At 36.8% G+C, this 15,051-nt stretch overlaps 2 protein-coding genes across 7 annotated transcripts; one reads left to right on the top strand and one right to left on the bottom strand.

The window, feature by feature from the left end:
- Positions 1-1,302: 1,302 nt before the first annotated feature.
- Positions 1,303-8,208, top strand: LOC111469311 (protein-tyrosine sulfotransferase-like). 3 transcript variants are annotated; one of them, XM_023114540.1, is made up of 13 exons: positions 1,303-1,684; positions 2,828-2,896; positions 3,130-3,295; positions 3,385-3,456; positions 3,603-3,891; positions 4,218-4,358; positions 4,530-4,634; positions 4,746-4,893; positions 6,118-6,170; positions 6,239-6,298; positions 6,377-6,496; positions 6,778-6,912; positions 7,796-8,208. In XM_023114540.1, the coding sequence occupies exons 2-13, from the start codon at positions 2,848-2,850 to the stop codon at positions 7,934-7,936; spliced, it is 1,479 nt and encodes a 492-aa protein (XP_022970308.1). In that variant the 5' UTR covers positions 1,303-1,684; positions 2,828-2,847; the 3' UTR covers positions 7,937-8,208. The 3 variants fall into 3 exon arrangements, with proteins under 3 accessions (XP_022970308.1, XP_022970309.1, XP_022970310.1); XM_023114541.1 differs by having other exon boundaries at positions 1,303-1,471; XM_023114542.1 differs by having other exon boundaries at positions 6,778-6,943; positions 7,796-7,893.
- A 2,858-nt stretch (positions 8,209-11,066) lies between these two features.
- On the bottom strand, positions 11,067-13,986 carry LOC111469331 (50S ribosomal protein L19-2, chloroplastic-like). 4 transcript variants are annotated; one of them, XR_002714852.1, is made up of 6 exons: positions 13,254-13,986; positions 12,140-12,385; positions 11,959-12,045; positions 11,736-11,869; positions 11,334-11,570; positions 11,067-11,255 (listed from the first exon to the last, which is right to left on the bottom strand). XR_002714852.1 is itself a non-coding variant. In XM_023114569.1 (6 exons), the coding sequence occupies exons 2-6, from the start codon at positions 13,467-13,469 to the stop codon at positions 11,465-11,467; spliced, it is 789 nt and encodes a 262-aa protein (XP_022970337.1). In that variant the 5' UTR covers positions 13,470-13,490; positions 13,797-13,986; the 3' UTR covers positions 11,067-11,464. The 4 variants fall into 4 exon arrangements, 3 of the variants coding, with proteins under 3 accessions (XP_022970337.1, XP_022970336.1, XP_022970338.1); XM_023114569.1 differs by having other exon boundaries at positions 11,067-11,570; positions 13,254-13,490; positions 13,797-13,986; XM_023114568.1 differs by having other exon boundaries at positions 11,067-11,570; positions 13,254-13,659; positions 13,797-13,986.
- Between the last annotated feature and the right edge of the window lie 1,065 nt (positions 13,987-15,051).

Here is a 15,051-nt window from a genome sequence, read left to right on the forward strand (position 1 = left end):
TACAAATTAGTAATTATATCAATATGAACACAAATCAAACGAGTTTTTTAAACTCTTTTGAAGCTCATTATACTTATTTTCTAAGTATATACAACTTAATTAATATGAACTTTAACTTTCGAAATTTGTTTAAATGGTTGCTTGAAATTTTGAGGTCGTTTCAAATTTTAAGTAGTTCTCTTCACGATGAACTTAGGGGTCGGTTGAATATATATGAACTGTGTGATGCATGTTGTATAATGTAGCTGTTGTGGTTGTTTCGTTATTCGGAATGTTGATTATTGGACCTTGTGTATGAATGTTAATGACATTTGATATCATTACAAGTACGGTGACAATTATCCATCTAATATCATGAAGTGATATGATAGGAGAGGCATGACTCCACTAACTAGGTGTCAATTCTCATTCGTTAGGGTAAAATCTCGCGAGATTCTCGCTCGTGAATCACTAGAGAATTAGTGCACCTGCGGTGAAATGAGTTAATTATCCATTTCTAGCATTGGAAAATGGTGTGTTTTAACCGTATTTATTTAGGTCTCACAAATGCACGTTGCAAATTCTTATTATTTATATTTATATCTGACTTCATTACGAAGGTTACATACAAGATATTCTTAATGCTCGAACTTTTTCTAAAACCTTTTTTTATCAAATATGGCAAGAACGTACAACATGGCAAGTGACAGGGGGATATACTGTCTCAGCGATGAGTCTTGAACTTTTTAAATTTATCTTTTAACTTGAGGCAATGTTTTAACTATGATACTTTAAGGGCCAAAGAGGATAATATTCGCTAGGTGTGAGGTTGGGCTGCTACAAATGGTCTCAGAGCTAAAGACCGGACGATGTGCCAGCGAGTATGCTGGCCACTAAGGGGTGAATTGTAAGATCTTATATCCGTTGAAGAGGAAAACAAAATATTCATTTTTTAAAACTGTGAGGCTGACACGTTAGGTAACCGGCTAGAGCTGACAAATATCGTTACATTTTATGTCCATGAGATTAAAAAATAATTTTATTTTTAATGATAAAAAACAATTTGATTTTATTATTTTTTTTAATTTCCATAGTTTTTATAGTATTAATGTTATTTTATTGGACAAATTTATAAAATCATGGTGTAAATTTTACAATTAAAAATATTTGTAATTTTACAATTTTGCCCCTCACAAATCCTTTTGTGTTCAGCAGGCTATTTTAGTCTTTTCGCGCTGTCAAGTCTCTATCTTTGTCCCTCTTCATCGCTGTGTGTATATATATATATATATGAATATAGAATGGAACTCTGTATTTTAAGCTTTGGTATATTTTCTGATGAAATCATTGCAAATTCTCTGTATCAGAAAGCGAAGAAAAGAAAACTGTTCAATTGTTGGGGGCAGGGAGATTAATCCTCCCCCTTCATTTTCGGAGGAGGAGGAATCGGAGAAAATCTAGCCCTTTTTTTTCTTCGCCATTTCAACCCAAAGTAAGAATCATTTGTTCAATCCCCTTTCGTTTTCCCCCCAATTTGATGCTGTTTCTGTTTGGATGCTGGGAAAATTCGAAAGGGAAAAGCTATTGGAAGTTTCTGACGGCCGGATGGATTTGAGTGGGCCCTAATTGATCGCGAGGCCTGTCTCTCGGAATCCCTACACGATCTCGGGAATTTATGAGCACGAGATCCCTAAAACCAATACTTGTAGGACATACCTTTTTCTTCTCGGTTTTCTTGTTGCTGATTTTCATTTTGTCGGGTTAATGCTCTGTTTTTCTGCCGTTTCATTCCTGTAATTTCTTTTCTGTTCTTCCTTTTAACTCTTGCTTGCGCCCGTTTTTGTTAGTGTGCATGTCTGGTAAATGCTTGAACTATTTGCCTCTCCTTTCTGGTTTAGTGGCTCTGTGATTCTCTGGTGTGTTGTTGTTGCGTTTATTTTCAAGGTGGGTTTTCTGGTTCGGTTCCTGGCTGAGTTTAGCTGGTTAGTAATTTTGAGAGTGCTTTTGCATGGAACATAGTGGTTTAAGCCTTGAAGAAATGTTTAATTCATGATTTGATGAATATTTGTGGAAATTTTGTCTGACAAACAGTTGATGTGAAATTGAAATGTTGTTTCTAGCGTTGGTGGGGAGTCCTACATCGGCTAAGTAAGGGAATGATCATGGGTTTATAAGGAAGGAATACATCTCCATTGGTATGAAGCTTTTTGGGAAAACCAAAAGCAAAACCTTGAGAACTTATGCTCAAAGTGAACAATATCATACCATTGTGGAGATTCGTGATTCCTAACATGGTATTAGAGCCATGCCCTTAACTTAGTCATATCAATAAAATCCTTAAATGTCGAACAAAGAAGTTGTGAGTCACGAAGGTGTAGTAAAAAAGTGACTCAAGAGTCGAACAAAGGGTGTATTTTATTCGAGGGCTCCAAAGAAAGGAGTCGAGCCTCAATTAAAGGGAGGTTGTTCGAGGGCTCCCTAGGCCTTAGGGGAGGCTCTATGGTTACATTGTTCAAGGGGAGGATTGTTGGTGGGGAGTCCCGCACCGGCTAATTAAGAGAATGATCATGAGTTTATAAGAAAGTAATACATCTCTATTGGTATGAGGCCTTTTGGGAAAACTAAAAGTAGAGCCATGAGAGCTTATGCTCAAAGTAGACAATATCATACCATAGTGGAGATTCGTGATTCCTAACATCTAGCTCCGTTTCTTGATTTTTAGGAAATTATATCAAGGAGTTGACAATCCTATGTTTGGTTCTGTTGCCTCTTTTTTCAGTGATTACACAATTGCTTTTGCTATGAATAGTCTGTTCTTCATCTCATAACCTTATTTTTCTTTCTCCAGTTGTTGAAGTTGTGAGATGCATGGATCCCATTATTAAGTTAACTTTGCTTCTGTTGTTCTTCAGAATAGGTTGGTGCCTGCCTACCTGTGCGCTGTTCTTTAATTTTCTCACTTGCCTCTAGTAAAATAGTCTGAAGCTATAAATTTAAATTTGTACTTAAAGTTCAATCAGAGGTCATATTAAATCTTGTATAAATTGGAGCCTTAGAATCTTAAGTATTTTTTCAAGACCACGTTTTATTGGCATTTTGCTCCTATTATTTGACTCATTGATGTACTAAGTTCTTTCCATTACATGCCAGCATGTGCTTCAACTGTTGAAAAAAATTTTGAACACTGTGAAACGGTTGTAAAAAATTGGGCATCATCTGCTCTTCATCAGGGTATCAACAAAGATAAACATACACTACAAGATTTACTGTTCTTTCTCCATGTTCCAAGAACAGGAGGGCGATCGTACTACCACTGGTAACTTTCAAATCATAAAGTTCACTGTGTATTGTCTACTCGAGTATCATTGTCTTAGTGTTTATTTGGTTCTGTTCTGTAACTCACAGTTTCTTGAAAAAGTTGTACCCAAGCTCTCAGGAGTGTCCCCGTTCTTATGATAAGCTACGTTTTGACCCCAGGTATAACAAGATGGTTATTGTTTTATTTTTCAAATTGTTTCATATGACATACATTCAACTTTTGTAATGTTGTGTTTTACTAGCTTTACTTTAGCTTTGGCTCATAATAATTATCAACCTGTATGGTGTTTGAATTTGAATTGCAGAAAGGAGAAATGCAGATTGTTGGCTACTCATGATGATTATAGCATGATGGAAAAACTACCGAAGGAGAGGACGTCAGTGGTGACAATTGTTCGGAATCCAGTTGACCGTGTTTTTAGTTCATATGAATTTTCTGTTGAGGTAGCAGCTAGATTTTTGGTGCATCCTGATCTAGCTTCTGCAACAAAAATGTCCAAACGTCTGCGTGCAAAGAAGGCTGGAGTGAGCACACTGGATATTTGGCCGTGGAAATATTTGGTTCCATGGATGAGGGCCGACCTATTTGCTCGAGTAAGTGTCCTGTTGTCAAATCTTGTGCATCTTCATAATGTTTTTTATTTTTTATTATTATTATTTTTTATTTTAACGCAAGTGAAGAAAAATATAATTAGATGTATAGAATGTGAATAACTTGCTTACACGAAATACATTAATCCAAGATTTAGATTATCTAGTGATCATAAATGTGTTTAAAGGCATGCTTCGGTTCAAGGTGTTAGGTAAGCAAGACATGCTAACCAAGTTAGTTCATTATATTTCTAGCTCAGTTCATATGAATTCTCTTATTTACTACAATCTTATAAAAAAAATTACTGTCTACCGAATGCTATGAACAGAGACATGCTAGAAGACAGAAAGGTTCAAGTGAAGATAAGATTGACAGTCCATATGATATGAAGGATATTCTTATGCCACTGCAGGAGTTTATTGATGACCCCATTGTTCGTGATATTGTTCATAATGGGGCTACATTCCAGGTAATTCTGAATTAATTTAAATATTGGCATGAATGCGATATTGACAATTTCAACTGTTAGTTTTATGAATGAGATCCTGTTGTCTTGGTGGATATAATACCCCGTTAACAGTGCGTTTGCTGATGCACTTTATTCTTTTAGAAACACGATTGACCATTGAAAAGTTTTCAGATTGCAGGATTGACAAACAACTCCTACCTAGATGAATCACACGAGATCCGGCACTGTGTACGGGAATATAAGAGCCTTGGTCAACACGTGCTTCGTGTAGCAAAGGTATCAAGAGAAGGTTTCTTAAATTATAACAGTGGATATATGGACAATTTTCTTTCTGATACTTGGCCTCCTTATGGTTCCAATTAAGGTAGATGCTTGTTATTCTTGCAGACGAGGTTGGATGCTATGTTATATGTTGGTCTAACTGCGGAACATAAGGAATCTGCGACGATGTTTGCAAATGTGGTCGGTTCACAGGTGATTTCACAGCTAAGAGACGCCAACTTTAGCACGGGCACTTTAGCTGACAATCAATCAGGTTTATGTTTTGTTCTGTTGCTTCTAATGTAAATAGGATACTATTTATTATAGATTCATGATATGAAATTACAGAAAAGTTCTCTTATTGGTCATAGACAAACTATAATTACAAAATGGATGATTCAGTTTGCACCAACTAAGAGATAAAAAAGGTAGAAGTAAGGAAGGTTTGGTAATCTTGTTCGTTATCTATAAAGACATGAGCTCTGTTTTAGTCAAGTAGACCATAGGCAAGCTCGGGTGAAATTCTGCCATAGTAGCTTCGTTTCATTTTTGAAAGGATGACCATTGAAAAAAAATGGGAGAGCATGTCTCGAGGTCGGGTGAAATTCATATTTGTAACCTAGGGTTATGTCGTTCCTTTTTCGGATCACGATGCTGAATATCTTTTTTATTCAAGATTACTTTTGTTTTCAAAAAGAAAAAAAGAAGATTCTGCTGGTTGCTAATTTATCATGATTGACAGTTCAAAGCTTACTCGTCTATGATATGTTTATGGATTGAGTTTGCAAGTGCACTATCTTTTGCCATCTATGGGAAGGTTACCCATGCTCAAACCTTTAACTAAACAGACCACATTTGGGAGGTTTTGCCAATTGGATTGCGTTCGGTGGAAAAGATTAGTGTAACAGCCCAAACTCACCGCTAATGGGTATTGTCCGCTTTAGCCCGTTATGTATCGCCGTCAACCTCACAGTTTTAAAACGTGTCTGCTAAGGAGAAGTTTCCACACCCTTATAAGGAATGCTTCGTTCCCCTCTCCAACCGATGTGGTATCTCACAATCCGCCTCCCTTGGTGGCCCAGCGTTCTCACTGGCACACCGCCCGATGTCTGGCTCTAATACTATTTGTAACAGCCTAAGCCCGTCAATAGCAAATATTGTCCGCTTTAGCCCGTTATGTATCGCCGTCAGCCTCTCGGTTTTGAAACATGTCTACTAGGGAGAAGTTTCCACACCCTTATAAGGAATCCTTCGTTCCCCTCTCCAAACGATGTGGTATATCACAATTACTTTGCTATATATTCTCTTCAAAAGCCCATGCTATTATAAATTGATAACAATTTCAAAAGGGAGTTTTTGTTCGGTTAGTATTTGTTTTTCGTTTTCTTTACTTCAATCTTCTATTAACGGTCGTCTGAACTTCTTTTGATGCTGTGTAGCCATTTTTCAAGAGAAATGTTGCCCTATGGTTTGACTAAGATCTCCCTTTGATTTACAGCTAATAGTAGCTCTTTGCATTTAGACTCTGAGCTTGAGAGCAATGTTGATCAGGCAAGCTCCTCTCATTTTCTAATCATATACATAATCCAGGATCTCTCTTAATCAGTTTTCCTTTACAGAACAATAGTACCTTAGATGAAAAGGCTTTGCAAGATGAAGATGAAGCAAAGAGGAAAAATGTAAGTCACTTCAGAAAAATTGTACATCTGCCATCCATATCTGATCTAATTTATATTCCCTTGATTTCAATATGCCAGATGACTGTCACAGAACTTATTGAAGTTTATGAAGGGTGCATTTCGAGTCTACTAAAGACCCAATCTCGTCGTCGATTTGCTTCTTTAAAGCGGATTTCCCCTGCAAATTTCTCAAAAGAGGTATGTTTGGATACCCTGTTCAATTGAGTTGTTGTCACCAAAAAGAAAAAGAACGAATACGAAACTATTACCGATCACATTTTTGTGTTTCTTTCTTAAAAAATGTTGTTGCATAAGGTTTTTAGGGAAAAAAAAATTGTGTTCTTGCTGTTCTTCGAGTTTCGAATGAAACAAGAAATAAGAAACGGATAACAGGTCAACTCTTATATTTATAAGAGAGCATGGAACAGGAGTTGTTCCTTATTTTGCTGATTCTTTTGTTCCTCGGTACTTTCTTGCAGGCACGGCGTCATGTTTCTGATGCAGTTCTGCAGGAGATTAGAACACTCAATTATCTGGATGTGGATCTTTTTAAGTATGCTCAAGAAATTTTTGCAATGAGACAAGTACAACTAATGGGGAATCTTGATATGAAAGTGAGTCTTTTCAGTTCCTTCCTGGATTTGTGTAAGTTTTTCTTAATATTCGTTTAGATTTATGTGAGATCCCACATCGATTGGGGAGGAGAACGAAACATTCTTTATAAGGGTGTGGAAACCTTTCTCTAATATATGCGTTTTAAAAACCTTGAGGAGAAGCCCAAAGGGGAAAACCCAAAGAGGACAATATTTGCTAACGGTGGGCTTAGGCCGTAACAAATGGTATCAGAGCCAAGCATTGGGCAATGTGCCAGCGAGGACGCTGGGTCTCGAAGGGGGGTGGATTATGACATCCCATATCGGTTGGAGAAGAGAACGAAACATTCTTTATAAAGGTGTGAGTTTCCTCTCCCTAGCAGACGCATTTTAAAAACCTTGAGGGGAAGCCCGAAAAGAAAAACTCAAAGAGAACAATATATGCTAGCGGTAAGCTTGGGCCGTAACAAATGGTATCAAAGCCAAACACTAGGTAATGTGCCAGCGAAGATGCTGGCCCCGAAGGGGTGTGGATTATGAGATCTCACGTCGGTTGGGGAGAAGAATGAAACATTCTTTATAGGGTGTGGGTTTCCTCTTCCTAGCAGACGCGTTTTAAAAGCCTTGAGAGGAAGCCCGAAGGGGAAAACCCAAGGAGGACAATATCTGCTAACGGTGGGCTTGGACTGTTACGATTTCTCTTCCAACTTGAAATGTTTTCTTCATACTTATCTTCAAATAGACGAGTCTAACAAACCTGTTGCGATCTGATCACTCAAACCCGACCTCTACACACCAACAGTTATACAGCTTTACATTCCATAAAACATAAAACTCAGCATATAACAAATGAGGTGCAAGTTATCTGATGGTTTCTTATGCAAATGCATTTTTAAACTTGCAGGATGGTTCAGAAACCAAACTTGACCGAGCACGAGCCTTCGAGCTATGGAGAATTCCTTTGTTAGTAATGCTTTTTATCTTACTCCTTGTTCTCTTCCTACTTGCTAATGCTCGGAGAAGAGTATCTAAAGTTAAGGTATGATTGACGATTGACAATTGACTATTGACGATTTAATTTATCTTTGAAGCGGGAAAGCGAGCTTTTGAATCTCAGCATCTTCTTGTATTTTAATTGAACTAATAGTTTTGATCTTCAATCCTGTTGGATGAATTATTTATGGTTTCGCTTGCTTGCTTGATCATCGTGGCTTGAAAGGCTGAAACTTTGAAGGATTTGTGTAGGATATGCCTCCCATATGAGGAAGCTATCTCTTTTGATCATGCTTCTATTGCAAGAACTTCAATTTTGTGTAATGATGGTGAAGAATTCCTTGCATGCGTTGTATCGTTCGATTGAGGTTGGGGTAGATTGTTGTGCTTTGTATGGTCATGAAATCAATTTAGTTAGCTATCTCGTTCGATTGACGTTGGGGTAGATTGTTGTGCTTCGTATAGTCATGAAATCAATTTAGTTAGTTGTCTCGTTTGATGTATTATTGTGGTACTAAATGAATCGTTGATTCTCGCATAATTATGATTTTACCCTATATTTTATCCCGATGAGTGCATCGAGAGAGGAACTAAAAATTATGATTTTACCCTATATTCAACGAATTCGAATATGACAATAGACAACATTGAATAAGTTTTTTCACTTGCTAGGACTAGAAAAATGAAAGACATAGATTAAGTATTTAAAAATACTTAGTAGGTGACATTGTTAGAGTCGAGAGATGTAGTCACATTACTTTCTTTTTTTGAGTATGATAGGATGCATAATACTTCTCAACGCTCGGTACCTCAAAGCCTAATTATGAACTAGGACACACTTTTGTAGGAGCATGTATAATATTGTGATATGTTCGATTGTACATAACATATTGAAAAAGTAATCCATGCTCGTGAAACATTTAACATGCATGAGGTCCCACATTTAAAAAAACATGGTTAAGCATAATGATGTACATAATACTTTCATAGTTATAATGATGTGAATTTTTTATGAGATGTGCTTACATATTAGTGGTATTTCATACATGCTCTTCATATATGGTACGTCATTGTATCTCACTGAGCATAAACGTAGCAAACAAAATAAACAATTCAAAAAATACATGCATCACAAAAAAATCGGCTTGTCTCTATCATACCATTTTTTATCTTTAAGTACCACTGATTCTCTAATGAGCAATTTGTTTTCGATCTAATCATAAACTAAGTCCCTCTTGGGTCAATTAGAGGATGGAACCCATTGTTCAAGTCCCGAAACCAATACCTAAGAGAACAACTCATCATTTCAGCTCGTGATATTATGTTTAGTTCCCTATTTGGTCAAGTCCCCAAAATGTAGATACATTGAATAGACTACAAGAGTCATTTCCACCCATGTAAATCAAAGACAAGCCCTCATGTGCCAGAGTTCTTAACTTACTCATGATCATGATGTGAAATATTAATGTTTTTAATTAACAGATTTATGAAGAGAGATTAAAATGTTTCGTGGTTTAGTATTATATATACTCATGTATAGGATACCCCCACACACGTCTCCACATGAACGATTTGAATCAAATCATTTGTAACAATTACAAAATGAGTTGCATTAATAGTGTTACTCGTATAAAACACCAAAAACCCTTTAAGTTATTACTTAAACACTATCCTCTTATGTCAACCACATACTCTTAATATTAAATTGTAAACAAATATAAATTATTATTAAAAATTAAATAATTAATTACGAGATTTTAGAGTATAAATCTCAATAGCTTAGACTAACTCGGGTCCTAATAGTTCATGCTCGCCTACCTCATACAATATTGACAATGTACCGGGGCCTAACTTTAGTCCCAATGTACCAAAGATATGCATTATTTCATAAAGAGTTTCAAACGGTGCCATGTCAACTGTTTATTGAAAACTGTCATTATAAGTGAACTTGAGGCATGCCATGCAAACTTTGTGACTCTCTTGATGATCACCCATATCACAACCCACAAAGCTATATTTTTCTATTTATACTATGAAACGTTTAAATGTTGCAATAACTACGTCGTTAGGTGTCTTTGTTGACCAATTGGCCAACGGCATTATTTACTTACGATATAGAAAAATGGTGACTTCGGTTGGGATGAACACTAAACGTGCTTGACAAAGAATTTGTTGTCCTAGGATCGTCATAATCCAACAACTATGTCACATAGCTTTAACTACGTTCACTAACATTCTCTTTTATCACAATTTTAACTCAATCAAAACAAAAAAACGATCCATTAAAAAACTATTTGAATTTGTTTGGAATTGATTCTAGGATAAATTATAAATTGACCATGGTATTTGAATTTGTTTGGGATTGATTCTAGGATAAATGGACTAAAATTAAGTTCCTTTGAATAACCAACAAGCACAGTATTATTTGGAATGTCTATGTTCTAGTTGGATGAAATTGTTCGTTGTATAAATGATAGGTACATAAGTTTCTTTTAGTGTTATTATTATTGATATGATTATACTTATATTATGTGATGCATGTATGAGGCACATGAATGAATGATACTGTATTATATAGTTTCACAGTAATGATACAAGGATGTATGTTAGCCTTTGCATCATCCTACGATAGCATAATTTTATATGTGAGACCTCATACAAGTTGTATGTACATTGATTATAAATTACTTCAAGCATGGTTGTACGAACATATTTATATATAATTTTGAGTTCTACTTCTTCGTGGTTCGACTGCACAAGAGTATGCAAGCCCACATGTACGTCTAATATTTATGAAGTGGTATTGTGCCTAGTGAGTCTATATGACAGTGGATCCAAACCATCTCGATAATAAAATTATTTCTTAAGGTAATAGGCACAACTTAGGTCTCATTTAACATAAACTATAGTTATATGTGCTTGCATTTTTCGACACCAACAATTGGGTCACTTACTAAGCATTTCGAATTGCAATGGCAAGCATCAAACATTTTAAAGGAAGAAAGAGAAGTTCATGGTTGACCATGGATACACTAAGAATATCATCAATAACTCATCCAGTTTTCAGCCGCCTATTTTCTAAGCAGGAAATCGGCAGCATCATGCCTATTCTTGTTGAGTTGATAGTTAAAATAAGAATAACAACAAAGAACATGGGAAAGATTTGGAACGAACGGAAACGCTGTTAATGATAAATAATGAATCGATCCTTCATTCAAAAAGATGATAATGTTGATACATGGACTGTATAACATCAGGCACACACATTACAAACAGCTCCTAATATCAGCAAGCTCTTTGATATTCCAAAAATAAGGGGAATCAGGTAACCAATCACTAAAATGATGGCATGTTTTTCTCAAGTAAATGATCTAAAAGGAAGCATATTTCTTCTTGAGGCAATCAATGTGAGTTCATTTTTTTTTTTATTTCAGCCAGATCATGAAAACTCAGGTTGGTTCTCCATGCATAAACAAGGATAAGATAATCATGAAAACTCTGAGATTTCTTGCTAAAAAAATGATTACAGCGCACCTTTGTTACACAGATACACCTTTGATCCCACCGAATAGAAAGCTTGCTAGTGCTTCTTAAGCGCGTTCATTTTGTCCCTAAGATAGTAAAGCTTAGCCCTCCGCACTTTCTTCTTGTCCAAAACCTTAATTTCTTTTATGTTTGGTGAGTATCTGTCATGCATCACCCACTTATTTAGTCATAAGCAAAGTGCTATCAGAAATAGACATGCACACATATGTATGTTCATATTAATACGACAACTTCAACATGTGTGATCGTAGCGTTCATCATGTTCTAATACGTTTGTATCAGATTTTTAAATCAGCATTACTTACAGAGGGAAGAGGGATTCAATCCCAACTCCAGCAACTAGCCTTCTTAATCTAAAAGTTGTGTTGAGACCTGCATTTCGTCTTGCTATTACAATGCCTTTCAACGTTGAGACACGTCGCTTGTTCTCAGGTACTTCCTGTTCACACAAGACAGCAAAAGCCAGAAAATTGTTCAGTAACCTCATCTACAACTGCTGATATAGTATTCGACTGAAATGAACTCTACCACTTTGAGCTGCACAATATAGCCTGACTTTATATCTGGAATTTCTCTCTGTGCTTTTACCTCCCCAAAAGCTTCCTTATCTAAAATCTGTGGGGAAAAGAAAACAATATATCGAAATCAAACAGACGGGATGATAAAATGAAATTACTTCTTTTCCAAAAGTACTCAGAAATGCAAATACCTGCATAATGTGTTTTGAGGTTTTATCAAGCCACTTAAATTTGATGCGAGTTATATCAGAATCAACTGTGGGAGATCCTTGTGGAGACGATTCCGTTGAACTTGTCATAGCAATACCCCTGCTAGAAAAAGGAGCTGCAATTTCTGCCAACTGATATGAATGTGGCCTAAGACTTTGGAATGCTGAACAAGATGAAGATATATGATTGCCAGAAGGCACAAATTCCATTTGAGAGCCCATACTTCTCTGCTACATAGTTGATAAATTGTTACAAAGTGATATATTCCAAAACAGACTCTTGAATAACAAGATACTGCTTGCAATGAGTACCCACAAACCAACAGAAAAATCATATATACAATTTTCTGAAATCATTTCTCACGAAGATAGTTGATAGTTGATAGTTTTTTCTGTTTTTCCTATTCTTTTCTTGTGAATACTAAACCAGCAATATATATTGCAAGAAAAGAAGTAGATAAGAAGAAGAGAACCAATTTCCATAGATGCCAAGGAAATTAATGAAAGGCTCTTCAATTGGCAAGGATCATAGAAGCAAAGAGCTATAACCACATTTTTTTTTTCCCTTGAAAAGGGACATCAGCTCGACTTGAGCTAATTATTTTTCGGACTAATTTGTTGTAAAGGAAAATAGGATACATGATAACTACGTGTTCGATACAACAGTGAAGTTCATAGTTCTGTTGATTTAGCCATAACTGAACTCAGAAGCCAGTTCCAGCAAATGTACTCACCTCTACGTCACTTTATATCAATAAGACATTTAGCACCAATCCCATCTGGTCGGTATTAGAGACACGTACATAATGTACATAATTGATAAGTTACTATACATATTACCCGCTCCCCTGCCGTCAATCAGGTGTCGGCCAAGACTGATATCATGAGATTTACTTGTGCCTCATTGCTTATGAACTCAAACAAGAAGCATAAATGAATTCGTAAAAGCTTGGAATTTGAACTAGACTAAATGTCGCAAATTATATATGTATAAAACCAAAGTAGATTTACTGAATGGCTATAGAACCTTTGAAAACAACAAGGACATATCATACTACATAATGCACAAAATATTTAAACAAACAGAAATACATACAAAGGCTTCCGGATATTGATTGCCCAACCTCGAGAAAGACCTCAAGAGGGAACCACTCAAAGACCCATACGGATTCCCAAAACTACATTCCATCGACATTGGCGCCGAGCAGCTACAGCCAGCGTCCCCATTTAGAGGATAACCTCTAATCAATTTGAAATGAACATCGGGACTTTGCCTTCGCACCAATTGATTAATTCTGCGAAAACCTTGCATCTTCGCACTTGATTTCCAGTTGCATAACCCACAGAAAGTCCATGAGCGATAAGTAATCGAAAAAAAGCCTTCATATAAATGTTAGAAAAGTAGCAGGTGAGCAGGAACATGGAAATGAAGCAGCGTATAAATATTGTAGCTTAACTGCATATTGCGGTGATCAAGTTCGCTTGAAATGTCGGAGCTTATTCTAGATCACCAGTAAACACAAAACTCGAATCAGAATGTCCCAATTTGCCGCAAGGAATTTATACAACTCCATTCATACACCAGTTCTAATTTGTGATTTTCAATTGAGAAGAAAGACCGTGGAGATTGGGAGAATACCAGTAACAGCAAGAGAAAATCAGCGCAAACTCGCTAAAAGAGGGAGGCTGCGGCGGCACGAGCGGAAGAAAGAGGCGGTGGCAGCAGTGAACGGTGGAGGACGCTGCCGGCTACACTGAGCTGCTGAAACGGAGGAGGTGACGGCGTTGAGGCAGATGAAAAGAGTTATATAATTTTACAAATTCATTAGGGCTTTCTGCTTAAACTTGAAGTTAGAAATATAAAATCTCAAAAAATATGTTATTCCTAGATGTTCGTGGTGGTTCGAAGCCTCAAAAAGTGGGTCATTACACGTTTAATATCAAAGTCTTAGATGGGTGCCGGTATAAGCTAGGTCTAGATAGAGAGTCATGAATTCCTGATATCTTGCATTAGAAATGTTTCATCACAGTCATGTAAGTATTAACCGTTTGATCAAAGTTATAAGATGATTTGATTGAATGGAGAAGTATGTCTTGGGATTGATCGACTTTAATGAAGGGTAAGAATTGATTTTGACCCAAGATGAGTTTGACGATGCTAGATAATGACGCCCAAATTAGAAATCGTACAAAGCAAGGTCAAGATAGGAGAGGAAGGAGAACCGCTAAAACTAACCCTACCTTCGAGGTTCCAAAAAGGGAGGCTCCACAAGAGTGGGAGCCAAAACGAGTAGCACCCATGATTGAGAACGTTGGACCCTACAATTGTAGAGTCATGGTTGAAAGCAGCGGAGATCAGTGTGAGTAAACCCTCAAGATCTAAATAGAGAAGCCAAAGGAGGTGTAGGGCAAGGAAGGGGCACAACCCGATTGACCATCGTCACAAGAGTGGATGATACACATATAATGGTGATAGGATCATGAATCATTAGAGAAATAGGCAGAGTCCACTCGACGTGCATCCTTTCAGAAATCTGAGTTTATTGCACGTATTAGCTTGCAGGGGTGCGCACAGGCTTTCAAGTGCCACAAAAAAGGGACTAACGAGACTCAATGTTATAGTGCATGAGATAATCGATACTAGATCCAACGGACTATGAACGCTCAAATACTTATGGACACATCATCGAAGAGGAACTAGAGTCAACAATTTAATGCCTAAGCATTAAGCCTATATGTCCATGTGTCATATGCTAAAACAAGCCTAGGCAACGACCGACTATTTACCCTTTTGCTTCGACATCTACGTGCTCTTGGCATCAGTCTATGGGCTACCCATTCGACCTGTTTTGAAACACGGACTAAGGAGTTTGACATGTGTGTGCATTAACGGG

This window comes from Cucurbita maxima, unplaced genomic scaffold, assembly GCF_002738345.1.
Source record: "Cucurbita maxima cultivar Rimu unplaced genomic scaffold, Cmax_1.0 Cma_Scf00039, whole genome shotgun sequence".
NCBI lineage: Eukaryota > Viridiplantae > Streptophyta > Magnoliopsida > Cucurbitales > Cucurbitaceae > Cucurbita > Cucurbita maxima.